The sequence below is a fragment of the Carcharhinus amblyrhynchos genome, chromosome 17, assembly GCF_965287045.1.
Source record: "Carcharhinus amblyrhynchos chromosome 17, sCarAmb.v2.hapA, whole genome shotgun sequence".
In the NCBI taxonomy this organism is placed as follows: Eukaryota; Metazoa; Chordata; class Chondrichthyes; order Carcharhiniformes; family Carcharhinidae; genus Carcharhinus; species Carcharhinus amblyrhynchos.
Window position 1 is genome coordinate 25,493,483 of NC_137340.1, and position 26,885 is coordinate 25,520,367.

At 39.2% G+C, this 26,885-nt stretch overlaps 1 protein-coding gene across 2 annotated transcripts in view; it reads right to left on the reverse strand.

Moving 5' to 3' along the window:
- The window catches only part of dock1 (dedicator of cytokinesis 1), a 589,776-nt gene that overhangs the window by 64,458 nt on the left and 498,433 nt on the right, over positions 1–26,885 (reverse strand). For both annotated transcript variants that reach the window (XM_080205635.1, XM_080205634.1), the window contains exons 41-42: positions 6,185–6,326; positions 4,509–4,590 (exon numbers count right to left, since the gene is read on the reverse strand). In XM_080205635.1, the coding sequence (XP_080061761.1) occupies positions 4,509–4,590; positions 6,185–6,326 (224 nt within the window). The remainder of the gene's footprint in view (positions 1–4,508; positions 4,591–6,184; positions 6,327–26,885) is intronic.

Here is a 26,885-nt window from a genome sequence, read left to right on the forward strand (position 1 = left end):
TGAAGCAAGGCAGAACATCGCTAGCTTCAGGAGAAAGGTACGTGAGGATGATGAAGGGAAGTCGAATTCCTTCCCCCACGACAGTGCAGTACATTTCTCCTTCTCTGGATCCTTTCCAAAAGGCTTTCTAATTTCCCATCTGAGGATTTGTGCACCCTCTTTCCTGAGCCATGCTGAAACATGACACATGTACTTTCTGTCAAATTTAGATTATGGTAATCAGCAATTTGCACCAAGAATTGTGTACTAAATCCACATTTTCAAACAGGTGTGCCTAACTGGTGCAATCACTCTTTTGCCAAAATAACCCCAAACGTGTATCTAATACTATATCACTCGGCTTCAGAGGGAAAAGTTTCTGTAGTAATTCACCCAAATGCTAGTTTCCCATCACTGACACCCTTTATAGTGCACCATAGGAAATGGCTGCTCCCATAGTTTACAGTTAAGTAATCTTCATCTCCGCACCTACAGCACCGGTCCAGGTAAAGTTACAGGCTTAAAAACCCTATTGACAGCTTCCCTTTGGGGAGCCTCTGCTCAGTAAGGCAGCTTGTACTTAATAAAGCCCACATGTTGATCTATTGATGATTCCCCATGGCCTTCATGGTCGTCATGACAGTTTACAAGGATTAGGTATTGGTTACACAAATAGATTGGAGAATCTGGGATTTTTTTACTTAGAGTAGGGAAGACATTTAAAATCAAGAAGCGTTCAGATCGAGTAAATGAAGAGAAACTGTTTCCAACAGAAAGGCTGGTTAGCAGAAGGCAGAATTAAAATGATTGATGAAAAAACCAAGTCACATGAAAAAAGTTTTTTATGTAAGGGGTGGTTAGCATTTGGAATGCAATGCCTGATACGAATGTGGGCTAGTTTAGCTGGCTGATGGCTTCAGTGTGGTGCAGAATGATGCCAACAGCAGAGGTTTAATCCCTTTCATGGCTGTGTTAGTTTCTTCGAGAGCTACCTCCTTGCTTTGCCCCATGCTTTATGGAGAGTGGTGCCCCTAAAGCTACATATCCGACTGTCTCTCCCTAATGGAAAGGGAAATCTATGGTCATTCATGAATTACAGCTTATTTGCCTGATATGGTGGTAAAACAGATTCAATAGTAGTTTCAAAAAAAAGAATAAATACTAAAAGCAGAAATAAATTACAAGGATATGGGAAAAGAGCTGGAAATAGGGACTACCAAGAATCTTCTTCAAAGGAGCTAAAACAAACTTGTTAGTCTGAATGGTTTCCTGTACTGCACCACTCAACGGCACATTGGCACAGTGGTTAGCACTGTTGTCTCACGGAGTCATGGACGCGGGTTTAATTCCAAGCTTGGGTCACTGTCTGTGTGGAGTCTGCACATTCTCCCTGTGTCTGCATGGGTTTCCTCTGGGCACTCTAGTTTCCTCCCACAGTCCAAGGATGTGCAGGTTTGGTTGATTGACCATGGTCACTCCTATGGATGTAATCTATCTGGACTTCCAGAAGGCATTTGATAAGGTGCCACACAAGAGACTAATCCAGGTTAGATCTGAAGGGGTTAGGAAAGAATATTGGCTTGGATTCCCCCAAGGTTCAGTTCTCCGATCACAACTATTTACAATCTATATCAATGATCTACAAGCAGGGACAGAGTGTAACATAGCGAAATTTGCTGATGACACAAAAATGAAGATGATGAAAAGTTTACAAACGGATATTGACAGGCTAGAGGAATGGGCCAGAATCTGGCAGATGGAGTTTAATGTGGATAAATAGGAGATTATGCATTTTGGCTGGAAAATAAAAAGGCAAATTACTATTTAAATGGGAAACAGATTCTAAAGGTGTCTTTGCAGAGGGATCTGGAAAGTCTCAGGAAGCGGTATACAGATGTAGAATGTTATAAGGAAGACATATAGAATCTAGGCATTTATTGCAAAGGGGCTAGAGCAAAAAAGTAGAGAAGTGTTGTTACAACTGTATAAGGCATTGGTGAGACCACACTTGTAGTACTGTTTTCAGTTCTAGTCACCTTCTTTGAGGAAGGATGTGGTGGAGCTGGAGATGGTTCAGAGGATGTTAATTAGATTGACTCCAGGTTTGAAGGGGTAGCGGAGTAGCTGGGGTTTGTACTCGCAGGAGTACAGAAGAATGAAGGGGGGGTATATAAAATACTCAGTGGGTTTGATAAAGAAATGTCAATCAATTGTTCTCCCTTCTAGAACAGTCTAGGACAAGAGATCACAGCTGTAGAGTAAGAGGGGGAAGGTTCAAGACAGAGATAAAAAAAAGCTAGTTCTCACAAAGTGCTGTGAATCAACGGAACTTATTACCCCAGAGTGTCGTGGATGCAGAATCAATGATTTTTGATATGACTTATTGTCACATGTATTAACATACAGTGAAAAGTATTGTTTCTTGCATACTATACAGACAAAACGTATGTTTATAGAGAAGTAAACGAGAGAGTGCAGAACATAGTGTTACAGTCATAAGTAGGGTGCAGAGAAAGATCAACTTTATGCAAGGTAAGTCCATTCAAAAGTTTGACAGCAGCAGGGAAGACGCTATTCTTGAGTCGGTTGCTATGTGCCTCAGACTTTTGTATCTTTTTCTCGAAGGAAGAAGGTGGAAGAGAGGATGTCTGGTGTGTGTGGGATCCTTAATTATGCTGACTGTTTTGCCACGGCAGCAGGAAGTGTAGACAGGGTCAATGGATGGGAGGCTGGTTTGCATGATGGATTGGGCTACATTCACAACCTTTTGTAGTTTCTTGCAGTTTCAGGCAGAGCAGGAGCTTTGATACAACCAGAAAGAATGCTTCCTATGGTGCATCAGCAAAAGTTGCTGAGAGTCATAGCTAACATGCCAAATTTCCTTAGTCTTCTGGGAAATTAGAGGCATTGGTGGGCTTTCTTAACTACAGTGTCGGCATGGGGGGGTACCAGGACAGGTAGCTGGTGATCTGGACAACTAAAAACTTGAAGCTCTTGACCCTTTCTACTTCATCCCCATTGATGTAGACAGGGGCATATTCTCCTTTATGCTTCCTGAAGTCAATGATAATCTCCTTCGTTTTATTGACATTGAGGGAGAGATTATTGTTGCCGCACCAGTTCATCAGATTCCCTATCTCGTTCCTGTACTCTGTCTCGTCATTGTTTGAAGCCCAACCAGCTATATTGAATGGATTGAAGAAAGAGATAGTTAAATATTTGATCAAAAGTGGGATGAAGGGCTATGGGGAAAAGGCAGGGAAGTGCAGTTAGGATGAGATGGAGATCGGCCATGATCATGTAGAATGGCAGAGCGGGCTTGAAGGGCTGAATTGCCTTCTCTCGCTCCTAATTCCTATGTTCCTAAATTGCCTCTTAGTGTCCCAAGATATATAGGTTAGGTAGATTAGCCATGGTAAATCTGTGCGGTGAGGGGGATTAGGGGAAGGGACATGTTGGAGGGGGGGGAAGCGGGGCAGACCAGAGAAAAGGAAGGGTGCAGGGGGTGGAATGAGTGGGTCAGTCCAGATGGGAAGGGGCAGTCTTCCTAGCTCAGTGCAATGGCAATGGCATTATGAAACCAAATGGAGACAAGTGTGAAATATAGCAGGCAAGAAACATACAAAAAGCAACACGCTTTTAATATAATGTAACATAATGCTGTCCACCCTACTGGACTCAACATTTAACAGAACAGTAACTACAACGCTAAAAAATAGTAGAAAATACAAGAACAGAAAATGCTGGAAATCCTCAGCAATTAGGCAATACCTGTGGATAGAACAGATAAATTAACCCCTTGGGTGTGGATTCCTTGTTAAAACCGGTTAATTAATTTATTCTCTCCACAGTTCATGGCTAACCTTCTCACGGTTTCCAGAAATCTCTGTGTTAGTTCCAAATGTCCTGCAGTATTTTTTCCTTTTTTTTTTAAAACAGCAGAATACAAGTCAGAAAACATTGTAATCAAACAATGTATTGCTCTGCTCAGATTGCAGCTTGAGTGCTTTGCCGAGATCCAGTTGCCAAGAAACAAATGGAGAATTCAAATGCTGGAGACAGTGCTGAGAAGAGCCACAAACAAGGTTGAAAACAAGTGGAAGCCGTCTGAGTTTTGATAAAATATGAAATATAGTAAATGTAAATATAGAAAAGCAGACTCTTCATCCTGAAGAGAATGCATCTCAAAAATGATCTCATATAGGCAGCGTGTGCAAGATGGTAAATTAAATGGAAAAGGTCAATCTAAAATACTGCATCAAATTAAATCGTGATATTATGATAAAAGGTAACTTAAGGAATAGTATTACAAAATTCTTCATACAGAAATTGATAAACACCACAAATGAACTTTTTGAGAGGATGGTGAATAAAGAACTATGAAAACATTTAACAAACAATATAGTTGCAGCAAAGGGATTTAAAGGGCTGTTTGTGTTTGATGAATTATGATGGGTCAAAGGGCTTTTTTTGTCCAAATGAATCTTGACATATGTATAAAATAAAGCAAGGCAGGTAGAAGATATTACCTCAATATTTGTTCCGAGACAGTCTTGTTCTTGAACTTTGGTGGGAGTTCACGTATGGCTTGTACTGTGAAACACTGAATATCTACAGGAGTTTGTTAAAGAATTTACTTCAATTTACTTCTCAATTACCATCAGATATAGCTGAATCATATTAAGCACTCTCGAACTTTATCCAACCCACCATGAGCAACCATAACTACACACATCTGGCCACTGCTTGGAATTATCCCCTTAAACTCACTGACCTCCCAGTCCTCCTCATGATCTACAGCTGACCTCTCCTAATATCTCACCATATTTGGTCCACCATCCATTTAGGTTGATGACAACTCCATGAAGCATCTTGGGATAATTTATTTGTATGTTAAAAGCTTTATGCAAATATTAGTTGCTGTTTCACTTCAAAATGTTGCAATTCTAAAGCAATCATCCATTCTTCTTGAAAATCAGTTTTAATCCTTTTCACTACAGCTATTTTATTAAAATATATGAAAATTTAATTTGCAGTATTGAAAATTAAGGATGATATTAAACAGTGAATAGGTACTTTGGTAAAAATTGTATGTTTTATATACTGTAAGAATAGCAATAAAATCCTAAATCCCAAATCTCAGGTAAATATAGATGCTGATTCCTCACAAGATATCGAAAAAAGAGGTTCACCTGTATTATTGTCAATGTACATTGCACTAAATGTATCGAGTACTTGATTTATATAAGGAAGAAATGGTACCTTTATGGAACACTGTTTAGCAATAAAGATTTCTTCACTCCTTCTCTATGTACAGGCAATTAGACTTTGACCACAATATTGTATCATTTTGCCAAAGCTCCTACTACACTATAAACACTACAGGTGGAAAACCATTAACTAGGAGCTATGCTAACCAAATTTGAAGACATATATCAAAGAAAATTGAAATAAACTAAGTTTGGTTTTAAACAAAACTACTTTTTGGCATTCAATCTACCTCTAAGTCCATCCTGACAATTTTAGTTTCAGCCAATTTAAGGAGAGTTTTAGAAGAAAATGCAAGGCATTAAATAACTGGTTAGATAGAAATCATAGAATCATAGAAACCCTACAGTGCAGAAAGAGGCCATTTCACCCATCGAGTCTACATCGACCACAATCCCACCTAGGCCCTACCCCATATCCCTACATATTTACCCGCTAATCCCTCTAACCTACACATCTCAGGACACTAAGGGGCAATTTTAGCATGGCCAATCAACCTATCTCTGATGTTTGTGGCAATACCACGTGAACATAATGCCTAGTGTTGTCATGAGGACTTCAATAACACACACTTAACATGAAAATTTAACTTCAATAACCATCCAGCTGAACAATTATCAAATTTGTCCTTTTAAATATGGCTATAAAGTGCATTTTGAATTTCGCACAAATTAGAGTGAAATGCTGTTGGCAACAATTTATTATTACTGGTTGTTGTACTAGTGATAATAATTTCAGCTTATGAAATAAATAATGTACAAGAAGTGCTTTGGATCCATTACACGAAATAAATCTAATGAAAATTTTCCAAAATCACAACTAGCATGCACACTCATATTTTCTTCATTTGTGCATTTCTATTATTAAAAATTGTTTTGCTCAGGGAAGTAACCCTTCCCTGCCCAAAGATACACATTGCAGCACATTCTAAGGATACACTGTCCAGAAGAATTTTTAATATCATCATTTGGAGGAGATGTTGTCTTCATTTTTTCTGCATTTGGAAATATAGTGAACAGCCTTGCTTCAAAGTCTTCACGTCGCTCGTACTCCTTTCCTCTGTAAATGAACATCTTGTTCTGGAAAAAAAATTAAAACATAAAATTTCATGAAGCTCCTTCGCTAATCAGAACAGTTAGCTCTTCTGCAGTCTCACTGCTGCACAGTATAGATGGAGAAGACAGTAAAATTTGTCACCCCCAGCTAATCTTTGTCATGGCATAACAACATTTCACAGTAATTTTTATTTGGCAGTGGTACGAGTATTACTTGTTCTGGCTCTTTCACAATTTTGCAGTTGAACACAAAAAGAGACTGCTCGATACTTCCAACGTTCTAATCCAGTTTCTTCTATACTGTACTCACCATCTTCTTGCTTCTACGTATTCAAGTCACCTCCTTTCCTATTAAAAGTCTCTCTGTGATTTTGTCTACCCTTTTACATCTGCAACTTCCTCATCCTATCAAAGTCTAAGAACTTTCTTCATCCGAGGTTTTGTTGCTTTTTACATCACCTCTGTTTTATCCCCATCATTCTCATACGAGTTACTTTTTCCCAGGACAGAAGGCATTCTACACCCTTAAGGCACTTAATTCACATGAGGATATTGCATTGCAATTAAGGAATAGAAAAACAGCCATAAAATTAGCTGAGAGATATCTCAGAAAGAAGATAATGTGTAGCTGTAGCAGTAAAGGTAACAGTAACATTTATTGTTAAGTAACTTCAGAAGTGTCATATCAACATGCTGTGCTTGGTTGAAGTCATTAGGTTACATTTTAGCTTCATTTGAAGCAATTTTTAAAAACGGCATCTCGGCCTTTTAGCTAAGATGCAAATGAGATCAAGCCTTGGAGGAGGAGCTACGCCTACTCCAATCAGCTTGGATCATGTAAATCAAGCCCAAGACAGGAGGTGAGAGTCCTGTCCTGTCAGCTTGGATCTGGAATGTCTCAACTTGTTGAGATTCTGAATTAGACTTGATTTTATTGAATTGGAATAAAAACAAAAAAAAATACAATTTAGTCACTAAAAGATACTGTAGGGCAGATTCAAATTGATTCTCAGAATATTGTGAAGCTGCCAAATGACCATTTCCCATAAACCTGACAGGACTTTTAACTTCTTGGACCAAAGCATGCTGGTATTGACTTCTGAACAGGTGTCAAGACCTGAATGGGTACTTGCAAGCCTTGAACAGCTTGAGTAGTGGCACACAGTGGCCTGTAGTGTGCAAAGGTAACACAAAGGTAAATCTGTAGGCACTGAAACACTTGAAGAGAGTAACCCTACAGGTGCATAGCAAGGATCCAGGTGGCTGTGATTTTGCTTCTGGAAGAAAGGGAGGACAAGGTTGAAGATGGGGGCTGAGCTTTATGATATGGAGGTAAGTAGTAATAAACAGCAGCTGCTCACATAGTAAATATAGGCCAGGGCCTCTGAGGCAGGCAGAAGAGTCAGGTGATTCTGTCTGCTTCATCCCTAATTGGGTGCATGGCCACTAATTGATTGACTTGTTCAAAATCCAGAAAAGCAGAGTGTCAGCCTTAGATCCAAAATTCTGCACTACTTGATACTTACGCTCCAGATTGGGGTTGTCAGAAATAACTAGCATTATTAATACTAAAATAGACAGTTACTTCGATAGATTAACAAAATCAAAAAAGCTCCATGGGTGATCAATGGCTGGAATAGGACACGTGCTCTGAAAGATACCTGTCCATGTCTTCGGTTCAGACATAATTTCCTTAGACTGGAAGTTAGCTTCTGTGTTTCTTATTTTTGGAAAAGGGCATAGATCAGAGCTAGGAAACTGTAGGCTTTTATCATCATTGGGAAAAGGGGCCTTTGGAAGTTCACAAAATGGCTTCTGAATGGGGCTTTCGACAGCGATTTCAGGGTCAAAGTGATTCTTGGATGCTAAGTTTATACAGTGCAGACCTGAGTCAAATGGTTTGTTTCAGGAAACAATATCACAAACACTTCTCCTGAGGACATCCTACTAGATGATTGGTGCTTCACACCCACTTGTAGCTTGCATGTCATGCTGTCTTGGACAGACATTAGTGCTAAAGTTATTTCCACAACTGAAAACAATAGATCCAGAGGTGATCTTTATGTAAAGATTTCTCATTCCATGACAGGGATGGACGTATGTTGTCTGAGGCCATTTGGTTGAGACAATGGCGGCATGGTGGCATTCTGGTTACAACTGCTGCCCCACAGCGCCATGGATCCGAGTTCCATTTCAGCCTTGGGTGACTGCCTGTGTGGAGTTTTCACAGTCCAAAGTCGTGCAGCTTAGGTAGATTGGTTGTACTACATTGCCCCTTAGTATCCCAAGATGTTAGGGGGTTTGGTGGGGTAAATGTGTGGGGGTGTGGGAATAGGGCAGGGTGTGAGCATGGATAAGATGACAGTTGGTGCAGACCCGATGGGCTGAATGGCCTTCTTCGGCACTGTAGGTGTTCTATGATTCTATGAATGGCCTCCTCCATTCCAACTGAGGTGAAATTTGAATCCATGTCCCAAGAGCATTGGTCTTTTGGAAATCCAGTGATATTATCACTATAACTCCATTTCCCTCCAAATTAATATCAGTACAAATGTGAAAGACTAGTTTCGGAATGGGCTTCAATTCTGCAGACCAGAAGTTATTGTTAATGGATAAAATGACTATATGGACAGGTGGAGTAAGTACCATGGTGACAGGCAGTGAAAAAGTGTTTTAACAATTACGGTCTGGCCATCATGATGTGGACAGGCTTGGGAGACTAGTTGATTGTTTCCTGCCCATTATTTTCATAGGTTCAAAATGCTACTGGTCTTGCATGTCACTACCAGTCCTCTAGGAGAACAAACTGATTTTTCATTGTCTGCAAATAAAAGGGAATAACATATTTTACAATGCTGCAGAATTTTACTTTGAGGGTCGACACAGGTTATATTTCAAGAACAACAATTTAACTTTGCTAAACATATTAACATACCATTCAACAAAAATGTGCAATCTGAACCGCAGTCCTTGGCTTAAAAGAATTAGGGGTAATTTGCAACTGCTACCACTTACCTGTTATCGGAAAAATGCATGACCAGAAACTAAAATGTCAGTGGGTATCTCAGGCACCTATTAATGTCCAAAGCCCACTTGGAACGCCTGAAGTAAAGCAGCAGCAGGCTTTCTGAAACAGATGACAGTTGTCTTAATTCTGCAAATTGCCATCCCATACCATTGCAGGTCCGTGTGTCCAATTTTCAAGTATAAATGGGTGAAATTCAGGACAGATTTGAATCAACACACAATGAGAATTCTGGCTTTTCAACGGACTGCAGCACTTGCATTGATTTTCTTTACTCTAGTTCACTTATGAGTCAGTGTAAAGGTCAATTCAGTAGATTGACAGCGAAGATGATTGCTAATGTACACCACACACGAATGAAGGCTCCTCATAAAATAGTCTAGGAAATTCATTTTCTCCTTTGCTTTCCAAAAATCTCCACCCTGATAATGAATCACTGCCTCCAAACTCTGCTGGCTGAAGAATGGGAACTGGCCAATCTGCTACACTTCCAAATGCAACTCAGCAGGAGGGAATGCTAATAAGGCTGATGGCACTCTGGCATGAAAAGACATGTCCTGCTAATTTTGCATGTTTTTTTATTCATGCATGGAATGCGGGCATCGTTGACTGAGCCAGCACTTGTTACCCATACTAACAGCCATTGACCTGAGTGGCTTCAGAGGGCATTTAAATGTCGGCCACACTGTTATGGATCTGGAGTAATGTGTAGGCCAGAGTAGGTAAGGATGGAATAGTTCCTTCCCTGATGAACCAGATGAATTTTTATGACAAACTATAGTTTCATTAGAGTTCCGATTCCAGATTTTACTGGGTTCAAATTTCACCATCTGCTGTGGTGGGATTGGCCTCCAGAGTATCATCCCTGGTCTCTAGATTACTGGCCCAGCAGCAATTCCACGACACTACTGCTTCCCACTAATACTTCTCTTTTGTATCCTGTTTGATTTCACTTTCATTGTTAACTGAAAATGTGTCAGTCTGGACATACAAATCCATTCAGTAGCTTGTTTTTCATTTCAAATGAATCAAATGTAAAAATGTAACAGTGAAAATTCATGACTACCTTTTTCATGTTTTACATTTTAAGTTGTTTTCTTTCTTCTGGTTATATCTTCAAATGCAAATTTTTAGTCATTCTTACAGAAAGTTGTACATTTCTACTTTTAAGTGTTCAGCAAAGTAGAAGCTTAAAAATCTAACTGGAAAATACATACATTGATCAATGACAAAATAATTCTTTTTCCAGTGAGATTACATACACAATTTCTAAATGTAGGTTAAGGACCAAAAATATATATTTTTGTTTTCAATTAAAAGCCTAGAAGAAATCTTAATCTTTTAAACCTTCACAGATTGAGAATTCATGTTTTTGAAGGACTGCAGCAGTTGTATTGATCAGTTATACTCTAGTTCACTTAAGAGTCAGTGTGAAGGTCAATTTAATAGATTGACAGTGTAAATGATAGCTAATGTACACAGAAAGGTATTTTAAACTTGGGGAGTTTCAAAAACTACAATGGAACAACTATTATAGACATTTTTAAAGTGTTTTCAATAAGTTGCACTGCTAATTTATATTCCTCTCCATGGAACGCAATGACTTCAGGCAAGTTCCAATGGAAACTTTTACAAGATATTCATAAGACAACTAGAATTGAATGTGAACATACATTTTAGATTCACTTGTAATCTATAAATGTAATTTTGTATTGGATGACATGATAACTTGATTTAATTAATGCAAATAATTAAATTTAGGACATACAGCTAGTGCAGTAAAATTACACATGTAAGTAACTGTTTTAATCTATCAGAGGAAAGGTATGTTCAAAAAAACAGATACCATTGTCATAGAAGAACATTACAACTTTCTTTTCAAATCCTGTAACATGAATAGGGTAACAATACTGTTGTCAACTGTTTTGGGCCATGAGTAAAATTATTCACCTGAAATTAGAAATGTGAGTAACATTTAACATTTTTTTGTTATACAACAAATTCTAAATGGCAGCTAAGGGACTTTGATAGTACAAGGATGCTGCAAAGTCATTTCATATCCAAAAGCTGAGTTAAAATAAAACTCAAATTGATGACACAGCAGTCTAATATTTTCTGTAGCAGTATGGGTCATATCTAAAACATGTTAGGCAATGTCAACCCAACTCTTAGTAGAAAATTAGACATAAATAATCACAAATTGACTCCAAGGAGTACATTTTATGCTCTTTCTCTGAAAAATGGGGATGCCTCATTTTCATTACAAGTGCTAACGTAAACTATAACAAGTTGTGTTTATACAGCATTTTACATACTAAACTGTCCCAAGGCAAAAAGCTGACACCAAGAAATATTAAGGTAGATGATCAAAGCTTTTGGAAATTCCAGGAGTTAACACCTTACCTAAACGCACGGCCAGCATTGATGGTGCAATTAAAAAGGACATGCTCAAGAGGGCAGAATTAGAGGAGTGCAGCCATCTTGGATGGTCTGGAGCTGGTGGACAATACTGAGCAAGGGAGTGGTGAGGCCAAGAAGAGACTTGGAAATTTGTGGTGCTACTTAGCCAGGAGCCAACATAGGTCAGTGAGCAAAGTGGTGAAGCGTGAATGAAAACTTTGTGCCTGTTGGAATATGTGGGCAGTAGAATTTTGTATGTTTAATGCTACATTATTCTGTAAATAAGCAGCTTTGACAATATAATTCAATAAAGTAAATACAAAGCTCCCAACAAGAATGCGCCACTTACAATGGCACTCAGTTCATAGAATACACAGAATCCCTACAGTGCAGGAGGCGGCCTTTGGCCCATCACGTTTGCACCGACTCTCTAACAGAGTATCTTACTAAGGCCCTCCTGCCCACAAAATCCCTGCAACCCTGTGCATTTACTATGGCTAATCCACCTCTGGACACTATGACATAAGTTATGAGAACCAATCCACCTAAGCTGCACAGCTCTGAACTGTGGGAGTAAACTGGAGTACTGGGAAGAAACCCATGCAGACACGGGGAAAATGTGCAAACTCCACACAGACTCCAAGAGCGGAATTGAACATGGGTCCCTGGTGTTGTGAGGCAGCAGTGCTAACCACTGGGCTGCCATGCCGCCCTTGACATCTTGGAAGCATTTAATGAAATTTTAAATCAGTATGAACATTGAAACATTTGTTAAAGCAGATTTTGTAGGTGCAAATTTTGACTAAAATACATCTGCTATAGTTGTGATTACCTCAATTTATTCACCAAGCATTGCACTAACTGTTAACATCTATAATGGAATGCTGTGTACAAATTTTTGATGGGAAATATGGTTCTAGATTTGCAAGATAAGCAAAAACATAGCACAATGTCACTCATTATATGAATGCAGGGTCAACTTGCAAAGTACCTACCGAGAGGTTTGGAGAATTTCCACAACTTAAAGAGGATTACAAAGATGAGACATGCATAATTATTTGAAAGAAGCAGAATAGGATATCTATGGACTTGAAGGAAAGACGTAGTAACAGATATTCAGCCAAATTTTCCTGCAGTAGGGCACGAATGATATTTGCTATTAATTTGACTTGCCCTTGCATATTTAGGTTTTCAAATATTTTCGCATGTGAAGTCGCTGAATGTGCAAGGTGATGACATTGCAGCAAGAGAAACAAGAGAAACAAAGCATCTGGGGTCCGAGCAGACAGGACAAGCAACTGAATACTCCCTTAATGAATCAGATTGAAGCACGATGAAATAATTATCAAAATAATTAAAATGTAAATACAATAATTAGATTAATGCATGACTAAATCAGGTACAAAAGAAAAATGAGGGAAAGGAAGACCAAATTAAAGAAAAAAATGTCAGAACAGTAGAGCAAAAAGGTATTTTTAAAAAATCTCCAACAATTAACATTTGAAAGAATGAGACGCCACTCTTGTAATAGTTAAGTTTCAGGTCAAAGATGTTGACTGGCAGTGAATAAAATGGGGCTGAATTTTCCAATGAGTGACAATCATTGGGGGATTGACACTTTGCTTTTGTTTACATATCTTCATGAAGCTCCACATTTCTTGCCTAGACTACAGAATCAAGCCTCTCTAGAAATGTGGAGCATACGTGTTCCGAGACCACCTTCATAGTGCAGTGGCATCAAAGGAACCAAGACCAGCCCCCTTGTTTTGGCACGAACTGCCAAATTTCAGCAAGTTTAAACATTCCAAAGCCACTTTGAGAAACTACAGAGAAAAGGCAAGGGTGTAAGTTAAGTGGGTGAGGAGGTAAGGTGGCAGGTCTGTGGGTAGGGTAGTAGGTAAGTGGGTGAAGGAATAGACTGGGTTGGGGGATCGTGGGGAGGATCAGATGGGTACAGAGCTTGGTGGTTGGGTGTCAGGGGGAAGATGGGGGCAGAATTGGGAATCAGTAATAGTTACTAAGCCGTTAGAACTGATTTTAATCTTTCTAGTTTTCCCCCGAGTGTTATTCTGTTAAGTGAATTGGAACTATCTTTAATTTTAACTCTGCATTTTGGAGGATTCCAGCCGCAGTGTAAGTATAAACTTTCTGGAAGATTCCTATGTAGTCAGTGTGTGGGCACTTCCAAGGAGACCCCTAGTGCTCCTTGGAGGTTCCTCTGAGATTCAATCATAAAGAGATTGGAAGTTCTGGGCCATTTATTGTGTCATTAAAAGGTTACTTAGACTGAAATGGACAAAGCTTAAATTTTTGCAGCTGAGTTTAGTTTATATCTACCACATAAGTACAGCATTGTTATGCCGCTATTCAATGCACTTTTGATGTCATTTTTGCAAGGCTAAATGTGCAATTGGCAGCAATTTTAGGCATGTGTTTAATCATGCATTTGCCCTTCACTTGAAGTTGTTGCACCACTTGGGTATTAATAATGGCAAATACTATTTACCTCATTGTCATTTTAAACAGAGGGCAAAATTTTCTCTTTTTTTTGCAAAGTGGCATAATGGTGGGAAAATTAGCATGGAAGCCACTGGCCCGAAGAGCAGCTTCCACTGCCATATTTGTAGACAGGAACGTCTACAAATATGGCAGTGGAATGCCATATTTGATGTTATGGGTGGGTCCCATAACATCATGCAGGCAGGCCCGCCCCACCAGTCTATAATAGGGCACCCCAATTTAAAGAATAAAATTAGAACCTTTCCCACCACCCCACAAAATTCCTGTTCCCTCTGGAGCTCATGACGGAACTTCTTTCCTCAATCCCCCATCATGACAGAACACCTCCATCCCTCCTTGGTCCTCAACCCCCATTCTCCACCTCCCTTTGGGCATTGGCAGGAGCAGTGCAACAGAGCAGTGATTGGGCAGTACCAGGGCATTGCACAGGTTTTACCCTCTTTCCACTGGGGGATGTATGCACCAGCACACCTCCAGCAGGTTCTGCCCACCAGTGGAAACATGTAAATAATTTCAAATGCAGATCCTAACATTGAATGGTGGGGGTGGAGACAATCAGGAGGGGAAATCCTGATGGCACGGACCACGTTTTCGGACTCCCACGGGATTTCCCACTCCTGCCACAGATCCCACCACATGAAAACTGGAGCAGACAATCTATCCACCCTTATATTTTCAATATTGATAGGAAAATCCTATCAATATTGAATACAGGAAAGCAAGCTTCAAATTGTCAATCTCACAGTGAAAGATCATAAGGTTAGTTGGAGTTAGAAGCAGAAAAAGATTCACTGATAGTGAAGGGATCACTCCACTGAAGTCGGCATTCAAGCTGCTTAAAGCTGCACTTCTGAATTTAACATAGTTTATTTTAGATGCCTAATATTATTGCTGCATGAAATTGCAAAAAAAGTACTGGTATATAATTTGTTTTCTATTTTGTAGTACAAATACAAGGCATAAGCTTTTCACAGTTAATTTGTCAAGAAAGGGAGACCAGTTAGAACGATTAGTGATTTTTCAGAATTTGAAATAATAAGATTACCTTGTGGTTAATAAACTTTGAGTACATGCTAAAGATGCAAAGCTTTCCTCTGAAAGCTCTTGGCTGCATATTTCCCATTATAACATAATTAACAGTGACAATACATATGTCACTGTGACTAAGTTCTCTGAGAGAAAATATTTAAATAGTTCCTCTGCAGTCAGCTAAGATTTTAGTGTATCAGAAAAATTAACTGTTTCTCTCCATGGATGCTGCTTGCTGAGCATTTCCAGGAATTCACCTGTTTTTACTTCAGATTTCCAGTGGCTGCAGTATTTTGCTTTTGCATAAAGCCTGTAAAAGGTACTTTAGGACTGTTTCATGTTCATGGGATCCTTGCCTGTCCAATATGAGTATCATAGAAACCCCACAGTGCAGAAGGAGGCCATTTGGCCCATCGAGTCTGCGCTGACCACAATCCCACCCAGGCCCTACCCCCATATCCCTACATATTTACTCGCTAATCTCTCTAACCTACGCATCTCACAACATTAAAGGGCAATTTTTAGCATGGCCAATCAACCTAACCTGCACATCTTTGGAGTAATGGAATGTTGAGTTTATCCAAGACTCGGATTATTAGTTTATGTCTCCTTGCATTTTTGGGGGGAATTTCTGAGTCCCCTTGTCACTGGGAGATTTGACATAGAATGGAAGAATCTTTGAAAAGCAATCATACTTGCCAAATTGGAACGATAATTGGGTTTTAGTCACAACTGAAATATTTTCATTTTAACAGTAATAGATGTTGCCTTTTATTTGTTCAGCCCAATATGCTTTAATTTCAAAATATTTTGCTGGAACAAATACTGAAAATCTAAACTTACATATGTATAATTTTCAGCCATTTACACAAGTTAGAACATAACATTACATAGAATTTTACAGCCCGGAAAACGGCCACCCAGCCCAACAGGTCAATGAAAGCATTTATTCTCCACATGAGACTTCTCCCATTTCACTTCATCAAGCCTTCTGCTATATATGAGTCCCTACAGGTGACGGTGTGGCTCAGGTGGTCATCATTAGTGTAATTGCTTGTTTTTACATCATAAGTTTATATTCCTGATTTTCTGAATCATCAGCTTCTGCTAGCTTTCTAAATTAGCATGTAGGTTAACTCATAGGTCACCTTTTCAGAAAAGGTTGTGGAAGCTTGCATATGGCCATGCTTTGCAATGTTTGAATAAGACTTATAGAACTTATCATAAATTATTTCAAGCTAGTCAAAATGATTTTCAATGTGACAAATGACTGTTCAGAATGAAAATTTTAACAGAACTTAATTTTACAAAGTTAATGCAAAAGTATAGCATTCTGCACTAGTGAATCAGAATAATTGGCCTTATTGATGATTAAATAATGTTGGAAGAGGCTTTTGTGGAGCATCATCACTGGTGAAGACCTATTTGGCTAGATAGCCTGTTTTCATGCTGTAAAATTCTTTGCAAGTTTTTGTACTAATTTATGTAAATTACAGAAAATTCAAAATATTAATTTCAGTTTTCAGTATTTATCAAAATATTTTTAAATTAAGGCATATTGTGTTAATTCATTCAGGTTAGTTGTGAAGTAGGAAATCAAGAACTAAGTTTTTACCTGATGTTAGATTTATTTACAGAATGCAACAGTAAAAAATGTTTGCCTCCTCCCTTGGAAATATCCTGTATTCAGTAGTATTGTTACACACTCTTTGGCGTATTTAAACTAATGGAACCAATTATGAAAGGGCACAGGAAAAACACTTGGGCATAAATTATTAGAACTGGTTCCAATCACATTCCTTAGTGAATCTCATCAGCCTGTGAGTATTATTGTACACTTCAACAAAAATCAAATAAGTTAAACAAAAATGAGAGAGAATGGCAGCTCCCGTTGGGACACTGTAACTAAAGTAAGACGTCCGAGGAAACATAAATAACTAAACCAAGTTTCATCTATTTTGCATTCCAGCCCTTGCCCTGTTCATTGGCTGTGGAAGGCTTGAAGCATGCGCCCTCTCCAGGATCACCCAGCTGTGAACACGAGTCAGATGATTTGATTTATTATTGTCATATGTATTAGCATTCAGAGAAAAGTACTGTTTCTTGTGCGCTATACAGACAAAGCATACAGCTCATAGAGAAGGAAATGGGAGAGTGCAGAATGTAGTGTTACAATCATAGTTAAGGTGTAGAGAAAGATCAACTTAATGCAAACTTAATGAAAGATCAACTTATGCAACTTAATGCCAATTCAAAAGACTGATAGTAGCAGAAAAGAAGGTGTTCTTGAGTTGGTTGGTACGTGATCTCAGACTTTTGTAGCTTTTTCTCGACAGAAGGAGGTGGAAGAGAGGAAGTTCGGGGTGCATAGGGTCCTTAATTATGCTGGCTGCGTGCCAGGGCAGCAGGAAATGTAGACAGAGTCAATGGATGGGAGGCTAGTTTGCATGATGGATTGGGCTACGTTCACGGCCTTTTAGAGTTTCTTGCTGTCTTGGGCACAATAGGAGCATAACAAACTGTGTTATAACCAGAAAGAATGTTTTCTACGGTGCATCTATAAAAGTTGATAGAGTCGTAGTCAAAGCTATCTTTTGAGAAAGTAGAGGCGTTGGTGGGCTTTCGTATCCATAGTGTCAGCATGGGCAGGGGGGGAAGTGGTGGTGACCAGGACAGGTTGTTGGTGATCTAGACACCAAAAAACTTAAAGTTCTCGGCCCTTTCTGTTTCCATCCCTTTGATGTTCTCCTCTTTGCTTCCTGAAGTCGATGATAATCTCCTTCGTTTTGTTAACACTGAGGGAGAGATTATTGCTGCCGTACCTGTTCACCAGATTCTCTATCTCATTCCTGTACTCTGTCTCGTCATTGTTTCAGATCTGGCCATTACGGTGATGTCATTAGCAAACTTGAAAATCGAATTGGAGAGGAATTTGGTCACATAGTCATAGGTGTATAAGGGGTATAGTAAGGAGCTGAGAACACAGTCTTGTGGGGCTCCAGTGTTGGGGATGACTGTGGAGGAGGAGTTGTTGCCTATGCTTACTGATTGTCCTTGACCATCCTCTGCCTGAGCCTTTTGAAGGCCAGACCCAGGAGTTGGCTTACATGGAAGTCCTCCTCTCTCCATCCCCTCTTCTGCACCGCGTGACCAAAGATCAGGGGTGAGTATTACCATATATGAGTTCAAGTACTTCATCAAAGTCCTTCACCAGTGTATTATTAATCTTGATAATACAATTAACACACTATTAAAAGATTTTCATCTTTTCTTTAAAACTTTATGACACACAAACAATATTTTAAAATTGAAAAAATGATTTTGCATGTTCAATATACTATATGACAACACAGATGTTCTCCTTCTAAGACCTCCTATAGTTTATTTGTGCAAACATTTCTTTCTGTAAAGCAATCCAACAACTGGTGGCTTGCAATGACCAACAATTAATTCCCTCAGACTGATTATTATCAACTTCAACTTGCAAATTCTCCTTGTCAAGCATCACTTCAAAATTTCTGTTGTTCTGCTTTGGGATATTTTGAGTCACATATGAAACACCTGTTAACAGTCTGTACTTCCTTGAGTTTTGTTTATCTATTATTATTCCTCCAATCTTGGTGTTTGCTAGATTTGCTAAAAATGACTTTGTCCTCATTCCTTCTCTATTTTTCAAAATTCAGATTCAGAAAATAGAGATGGATAATCATACTTTGTCAATTTACACTTGTTTTCAGTTCATTCTTCACAAAACAAAGATTACAATCTATCTAATTTTATATCTTAATTTCCAACTTTTACCTTCACTGACAACCATCCTCTGCTCCCATGTTAAAATATTCATAAGACAGTTAGTGAAGTAGGAAATCAGATGCCAATCTTTTACTTCACACCAGATTTACAAATATTTGCCTCCTCTTTAAGCAACACCCAATGTCCTAATAGTCTTTCTTTATCTGTGCTCAAGGTACTTAATCAATTCCCTTCACCTGTGTACTCTTCACCATAATAATACAACAAACATACTATTAACATATTGGCTGAATAGAAAGTTATTAAAAAGTTAACTGTAATTTTAAATGCACCTTACAAAACATCACTCATTTCAAGCCAAGTATTACAGACATATGTAAGTATTCAGTACATCTCGCAATTTGAAAGTGATCACTTACAAAACTAGCCTTATTTCCTCACTTTCAGTCAATTCATGCAGGGTATGCAGTCTTCACATGCTTCACTTCAAAATTTAGACATTCATTGGTTCAAATTGAAAACTGATTAGTACAGTTGGGAATCTGAAGTATTTTCTGAATGTCAATGTGTCACCAACTCAGTCATACAGTGCATCATCCAAGTTTCATAATAAAATGCTGCTTTTCAAGTGATCATGGTATAATCCATTTCTATAGATTAACATTTTGTGGATCTAATTTTATAAACGGGTACATTTTGATATAAATGGTACATTGCACTTTCTAACTTATAACAATGACATGCAAGTGGTACTGCAATGTACTGTATTATTATGTTTGAATCCGTTCAAACTTCACATTATACATAATTTCATATTTAGTGAAATACACATTGTCCAATAGCTTTCACTGATATTTTATTGTCTATATTCTCTTTTAACATACATCTTGACTTGAGTTGCTGAATATAATTTACTATTTAAATCCCCGGACACAAGGATATCTGAAATATCAATGCCTTGCATCATAAGTACTGCAAATAAATGGACATTAAAAATCAACCATGTTTATCTACATAGATTGCTAGTTGAAGGGGCACAAACACTCTGCCGCACGCTTGGATAAAAATTCTCTCTCATATCATAATTATTGTAATGATTTTGATCATAGAATTCCTATTATGCAGAAGGAGGCCATTCAGCCCAACGAGTCTGCACTGATTCTCCAACAGAGAATTTTACCCTATGCTCCATTCCCATAATTTCACTCATTTACCTCGCTAACCCCCTAAACCCACACATCTTGGGACACCAAGGGGCAATTTAGCACGGCCAATCCACCTAACTTGCACATCTTTGGACAGTGGGAGGAAATCCATTCATACACAGGGAGAACATGTGAACTCCAAACTGTGAGGCAGCAGTGCCAATCACTGTGCCACCCTGATTTACCCAATGTATATTTTAATTATGTTTAAATGTTGGATTAAAGAAATTGAAAATAAGCTAGAGTTATTTGTAAGGGAAAGAGAGTGAATGTGAGACAGCAGGTTGTAACAGGACATTGACTTGGATATATCCATGTGAGACAGGTATAGTATGATGCAATTTGTAATGCACAACTGATCAAAGGAAAGATAGCAGCCTGATGGGTCTTGAAAAAGACACCAGCAATGTCTGATAGTTAAAAGGCTAACTCTGTATCAACAATGAGTAGCATGTGCAAAGAAGACCAGGCACAGGGGCTGATTGGACTGTGATTGTTACAATGCTTTGAACAGACAGTGACTGAATTCAGACCCATCTGTGTCGTACTCCTGACAGAAATATGATCCCCTGACAGAGACACGACTCTGAGCATCTGTGACCGAAAGACAGTGATTTATTAATGCCTGGCTGTGAATACATGACTGAAAGCTCATCACTGACAGCAGGATCTCTCAGGAGAAACAAAGGAATTTCTGAAGCAGACCAACCACTGCAGAAGTTATCTATATGTTGCTGTGTTGTTTCCAGACTGATTATGATCACCATATTTCTATTGTCCACTATGAATATCAAGTTAGAAGCTACTGATACACAACAAAGATTCATATTGTGACTATTCACAACTACTTATGATGAACTGGTTTCTCTAAACCTCCCTTTGTTAAGAGAGCTCAGAGCAAATAAGTCTAGAAGTCTGCAGATTTTGAACTCTGGGTAAGTGCACAAACAATATGAGATCTGAATTCCACTAGTGGTTTTGTCTGGAACTTTCCAGGGAGTTGAGGTAATTCTGGGACTGTGCAAAAATTCACATTACCCTCAGTAGCCTGCTTAACAACATTTTAAAGCCCATTTTTAAAAGCAGTGACACTTCGGGTCAGTTATGTACTGATGGTTTGTCAGGGCCTCCTCTTGAATACCGCAGGCTCATAGATGTCAGTCTTCAGTCAATGTGATATACATCACATGATACCAATACCCTATACTGCAAAGGCATTGGGCTCTGATAATATTTCAGCAATAGTAGTGAAGGCTTGTGCTCCAGAGATAGCAATGACTCAAAGAAAGCCATTGCAGCACAGCTACAACACTGGCATCCAGCTAGAAATGTGGAAAATTACCCAGGCATGTCCTGTCCACAAAAAAAGGGGACAAATCTAGTCCAGCAAATTACCTCCCCATTACTTTACTCTTGATCATCAATGAATTGATGAAAGCTCACTAGTACTCAGGTGGTGAGAACTTTCCATTGGTTGGAGTCATACCTGACATAAATGAAGATGGCTATGGTTTACTTATATATCACTCCATTCCAAGAATATCACTGCAGACTTCCTCAGGCTAGTGTCCTAGCCCAACCACCCTCAGGTGTTTTAGCAATGATTAGTCCCCATCATACAATCAGATGTGGGGAAGTTGCTAACGATTGCACAGTCCAGTATCGTTCACAATTCATCAGATACAAAAGCAATCCATGCAGCAACATGAAACATGCAGGCTATAGGAAGTGCCAGGGAATGGCCATCCTCCAACAAGAGAGAATCTAATCATCTTCCCATAACATTTAACAACATTACCATTACTGAATCTCCCACTATCTGAGGGTTGCGATTGACCAGAAATTGAACTAGACCAACCAAATAAAAAATGTGGCTACAACAGTAGGTCAGAGGCTGGTGAGTTGATGGTGAAAACTCATTTCTTGATGCCTCAAAGCCTGCCAACCATCTACAAATCACAAATCAGGAGTGTGATAGAATACTCTTCACTTGCCTGGATCAGTGCAGCTCCAATAACACTCAAGTAGCTCAACAGCATCCAGGACAATGCAAACTGCTTGATTGGTACCCCATTCACCACTTAAACATTCACTCCCTCTATCACAGATGCACAGTGACAGCAATGAGTGCCATCTACAAGATGCACGGCAGCATCTCAATAAGGCGCATTCAACAGCATCTTCCAAAGCCACAACCACTAAGGGCACCAGATGCTTGAAAACACCACATCTGCAAGCTTTCCTCTAGGCCAATCACCATTGTGACTTGGAAATATAATGCTGCTCCTTCTGTGATACCACTGTACCTTTAAGAAAGGTTTTTTTTAAAGTCATGATCTCTGCAGCTCTCCCAGCTTCTGTGTTTCTCAGCTCACAGCCTTAGCTGAAGTCATTATAGCACCAGCTTGTCTGGAGATGTCCTTTTATTGCTACTTCAAAGGTTTAAATGTGATCTGTTTATTTTAACTCTGGGTTGTTCTATGGTTTTGCATTGTTAGGAAAAAACTGGTTGGCAGGACAGGTGATAGGAGTTTTTTTTTAGTTGAGTTGCAGTTTGGTTGAGTTTTAGATGGGAAGTCAAGATGAAAAGTTGTCTCTCTCCCTGATTTTTGGAAATTCTGCTAGGTAGCTGAAAGCAGTGCATCTTGCCTTCCTTAAGATTCTGTTGTTGATGGTTTGCCTGCAGTCTCTCCCTGTTTTAGGCAGCTGTCCTGAATTAAATTCTTCTGAGTCTATCCAGAGAACTGCAGACTTCATCCAAAGGGCGCAATTCCAGAATTATGTGAGCCTTAGTCTTTGCTGAGTTAAACTTGTTTAAAGGGTTTTCTTGGGATTAGTTTGATTGGAGTACATTAAATTATTTGTTAAGGGCTTTTTACCATTTATATAGATGATCTGGAGGAGGGAACCGAGTGTAGGGTGTCGAAATTTGCTGATGACACCAAGATAGGGGGGGACGGCAAATTGTGCGGAGGGTGTGGAGAGTCTACAGAAGGATCTAGATAGGCTGGGTGAATGGGCCAGGAAATGGCAAATGGAATTTAATGTTGGCAAGTGTGAGGTGGTCCACTTTGGTAGGAATAATGGTAGGAAGGACTATTACTTACGGGGCGAAAAACTGCAGCAGGCGACGGTGCAGAGGGACCTCGGGGTTCTTGTGCATGAGTCGCAAAAACCCAGCTTGCAGGTGCAGCAGGTGGTCAGGAAGGCGAATGGGATGCTGGCCTTCATAGCGAGGGGGATTGAATATAAAAGTAGGGAGGTCTTGCTGCAGCTGTATAGGGCATTGGTGAGGCCGCAGCTGGAGTACTGTGTGCAGTTTTGGGCGCCGCACCTGCGCAAAGATATTTTGGCCTTGGAGGGAGTGCAGAGGAGGTTTACTAGGCTGATACTGGAGTTGAGGGGGTTGAGCTATGAGGAGAGGCTGAATAAACTGGGCTTGTACTCGTTAGAGTTTAGAAGAATGAGGGGAGATCTCATTGAGACGTATAAGATGATGAATGGGATGGATAGGATAGAGGTGGAGAGACTCTTCCCGCTCAAAAAAGACAGTAGGACTAGGGGGCACAGCCTCAAGTTAAAAGGGGGGCGGTTTAGAATGGAGTTGAGGAGGAACTTCTTCACTCAAAGGGTGGTGAATCTCTGGAATTCTCTGCCCGTTGAAGAGGTGGAGGCTGCCTCGCTAAATATTTTTAAGACGCGGGTTGATGGGTTTTTGATAAGAGAGGGGATTAAGGGTTATGGGGAGAAAGCGGGAAAGTGGAACTGAGCAGCGACAGATCAGCCATGATCTTATTGAATGGCGGGGCAGGCTCGAAGGGCTAGATGGCCTACTCCTGCTCCTATTTCTTATGTTCTTATCATGGTTTTGCTTTGTTTTTTGTTTGTAATTGATAAAAGTTCTTGCTAATTTTTTTATTATACATGCTAACTATATTCTTAAATAAACATGTTTGATAGAAGCTTTAGTGGGTCATTTGAATCATACTGAAGTGAAACATTTCATGCTTATCCAAGCCAAGTTCTAGATGCAAAACTTGTGATCCAGGCGAGCTCCATAGGACACTTTGAAGTTTCTGACTTTGAACTATAATATTGTCACTGGGTGGAAGTCCTGAAATTCCTTTTCTACTGGCACTGTGGGTATACCTACATCACATGGAACGCAGTGGTTCAAAAAGCAGATTCACCTTCATCTTCTTGAGAGCAATTAGAAATGGACAATAAATCCTGGCCTAACCAGTGATGTCCACATCTCATGAATGGATAAAAAAGAAAGCATTTATGTTTAAAGCTATGAGCATGCCTTTATTTACACAATAAATTGCCTTTCATTTAGTGCAACAACAGTATATCTGCTGCTAACAATGTGGTTTGCTCTACTGGCTCACTGCTTTGCAGAACACTTCAGTTCAGTCTGCAAGCATAATCCACACTTTCAATGGCTTGCTATTTTAATTCTCCACTTTGCACACTGACAACTCTGCCACAGTATCATGCACTGCTCCGATGAAGCTTCACACAAACTCGAGGGACCTCATCTTTCGACTTGGCACTTTACAGCCTTCTGGATTCAAACTTGAATTAAACAATTTCAAACTGTAATCTCTGCCCCCATTCCCCCGCTCATCAGTTTGCTTTCTTTTTCCATGTGTTGGTCCTAATTCTATTTTTTTTTGTTTTTGCTCTTGTATGACAATATTTATTCTTCTGCCATTCACACTTCTTTTGGACCATCTTTTGTTTCTTTTCTTGTCCCATTACTGCTCCCTTTGGCTGCGCCAAATCTTTTATTTAATGTCTTCCACCTTTTGTCCCATCACAGGCCCTCCTGCTTTTTACCACCTCCCCCATTTACTTAAAAGCCACTTCTAACTATTTCCAGTCCTGTTGAAAGGTCATGGTCTGAAATGCTGACTCTGTTTGTCTCCTCACAGATGCTGCCAGACTTATAGAATATTTGAAGGATTTTCTGTTTTCATTTCAGATTTTCAGCATTCATGGTAATTTACTTCTGGAATAGCAAAGTTATAACCCATGATTGCAATACTGAGCGAGAGAATTTGGGGTTAATTCATTCTCTCAAAGAATTGTTCTGATGTGAATACAAATGTGTTTAGCAAGGATGGCACAGGCAAAGATCCCAATGCACAGATTCTCTGTGCGTTTCCTACTGGCCAAAGAAGTTATTACCTGGAAGCAGGCCAGAAACATGTAAAAATACAGAAAACCAAAGTGGCTACTATTCAATAGAAGATATATGCATTCAAAAAAATCTTATATTTAAAGTACGAGAATTCAAGTTATAATTCTGTGCCAATTTACTAGGTTCTTGAAAATTATTCTTTGCTCAGTCTTGTACAAAGATTTTAAAAATATTATCCGAGAAACTGCCAGCACCATTCTTGAGATAATGAGTTTTAAATGATCTAAATGAGTGTGTTTTAAGTCAAAATAAGTTCAGAATAGAACATGCATTGTTGAAGTCTATGGCTCATAAAGATGTTTAAATTCAGATACAAAATACTAGTGACCGTCAATAAATGTGAATGCATAAGTCCATCTTCGTTTGTATGTTCTTTGTCTACCAATAGTTCTTTTTGAAAAATTTAGAAGGAACTCATCATCTCAACACTGCTTTCTAGTCTGTCCTTTGAATTGTGTATCTATAAAAGCATTGAGCCAGTCAAAAAACAGTAGGCAATGACTATTTTTAGGAAATGGAAATAACAAAGTTAATATTTATGTTTAATGTATGTTGGTGCTCACAATGAGACATTCTTATAAATATTAATATTGGAGAATAAGCATCAAATCTGTCAAGGTATTACTGATGGTGTAGCAGAACCACAGAGGTCAATTTGACTATTGCATCAACGCAGCAGGTTTGACAGTTGTTTTTAGGGACAGGGAAAGAGAAAAATCAATGTTAGTGAATACATAAGGCTTTAATATTGTTTGACTCTTGTCTAACTTTTTCCTAGATATTTATGTTGCAAGATGGTGTGTCTCAGGGGTCAGTGCTGGGCCCATTGCTGTTTGTTATCTATACCAACGATTTAGATGAGATGGTACAAGACATGATCAGTTTGTTTGCAGCTGACATAAAATACGTAATATTGTAGACAGTGAGAAAGGTTATCAAAAATTGCAACAGGAGCTTGATCAGCTGGGGAAATGGGCTGAGAAATGGCCAATGGAGTTCAATACAGATAAGTGTGATGTGTTGTATTTTGGAAAGTCAAATCAAGGTAGGATTTTCACGGTGAATGATGGGACCTTAGGGAGTACTGTGGAACAGAACGACCTTGGGGTTCAGGTGCACAGTTCTCTAAAGATGGAATCACAGGCATTTAGGGCACTGAAGGTGGCTTTTGGCATGCTGGCCTTCCTCAGTTAGGGCATTCAGTATAGAAGTTGGGAAGCTATGTTGAAGTTGTACAGGACATTGGTGAGGCCGCACCTGGAGTACTGTGTTTAGTTTTGGTTGCCTTGCTGTAGGAAGGATGTTATTAAACTGGAGAGAGTGCAGAAGAGATTTACAAGCATGTTGTCAGGACTCAAGAGACTGAGTTATAGGGAGAGATTGGATGGACTAGAACATTTTTCTTGGAGCCTTGGAGACTGAGGGGTGATCTTATAGAGGTGTAT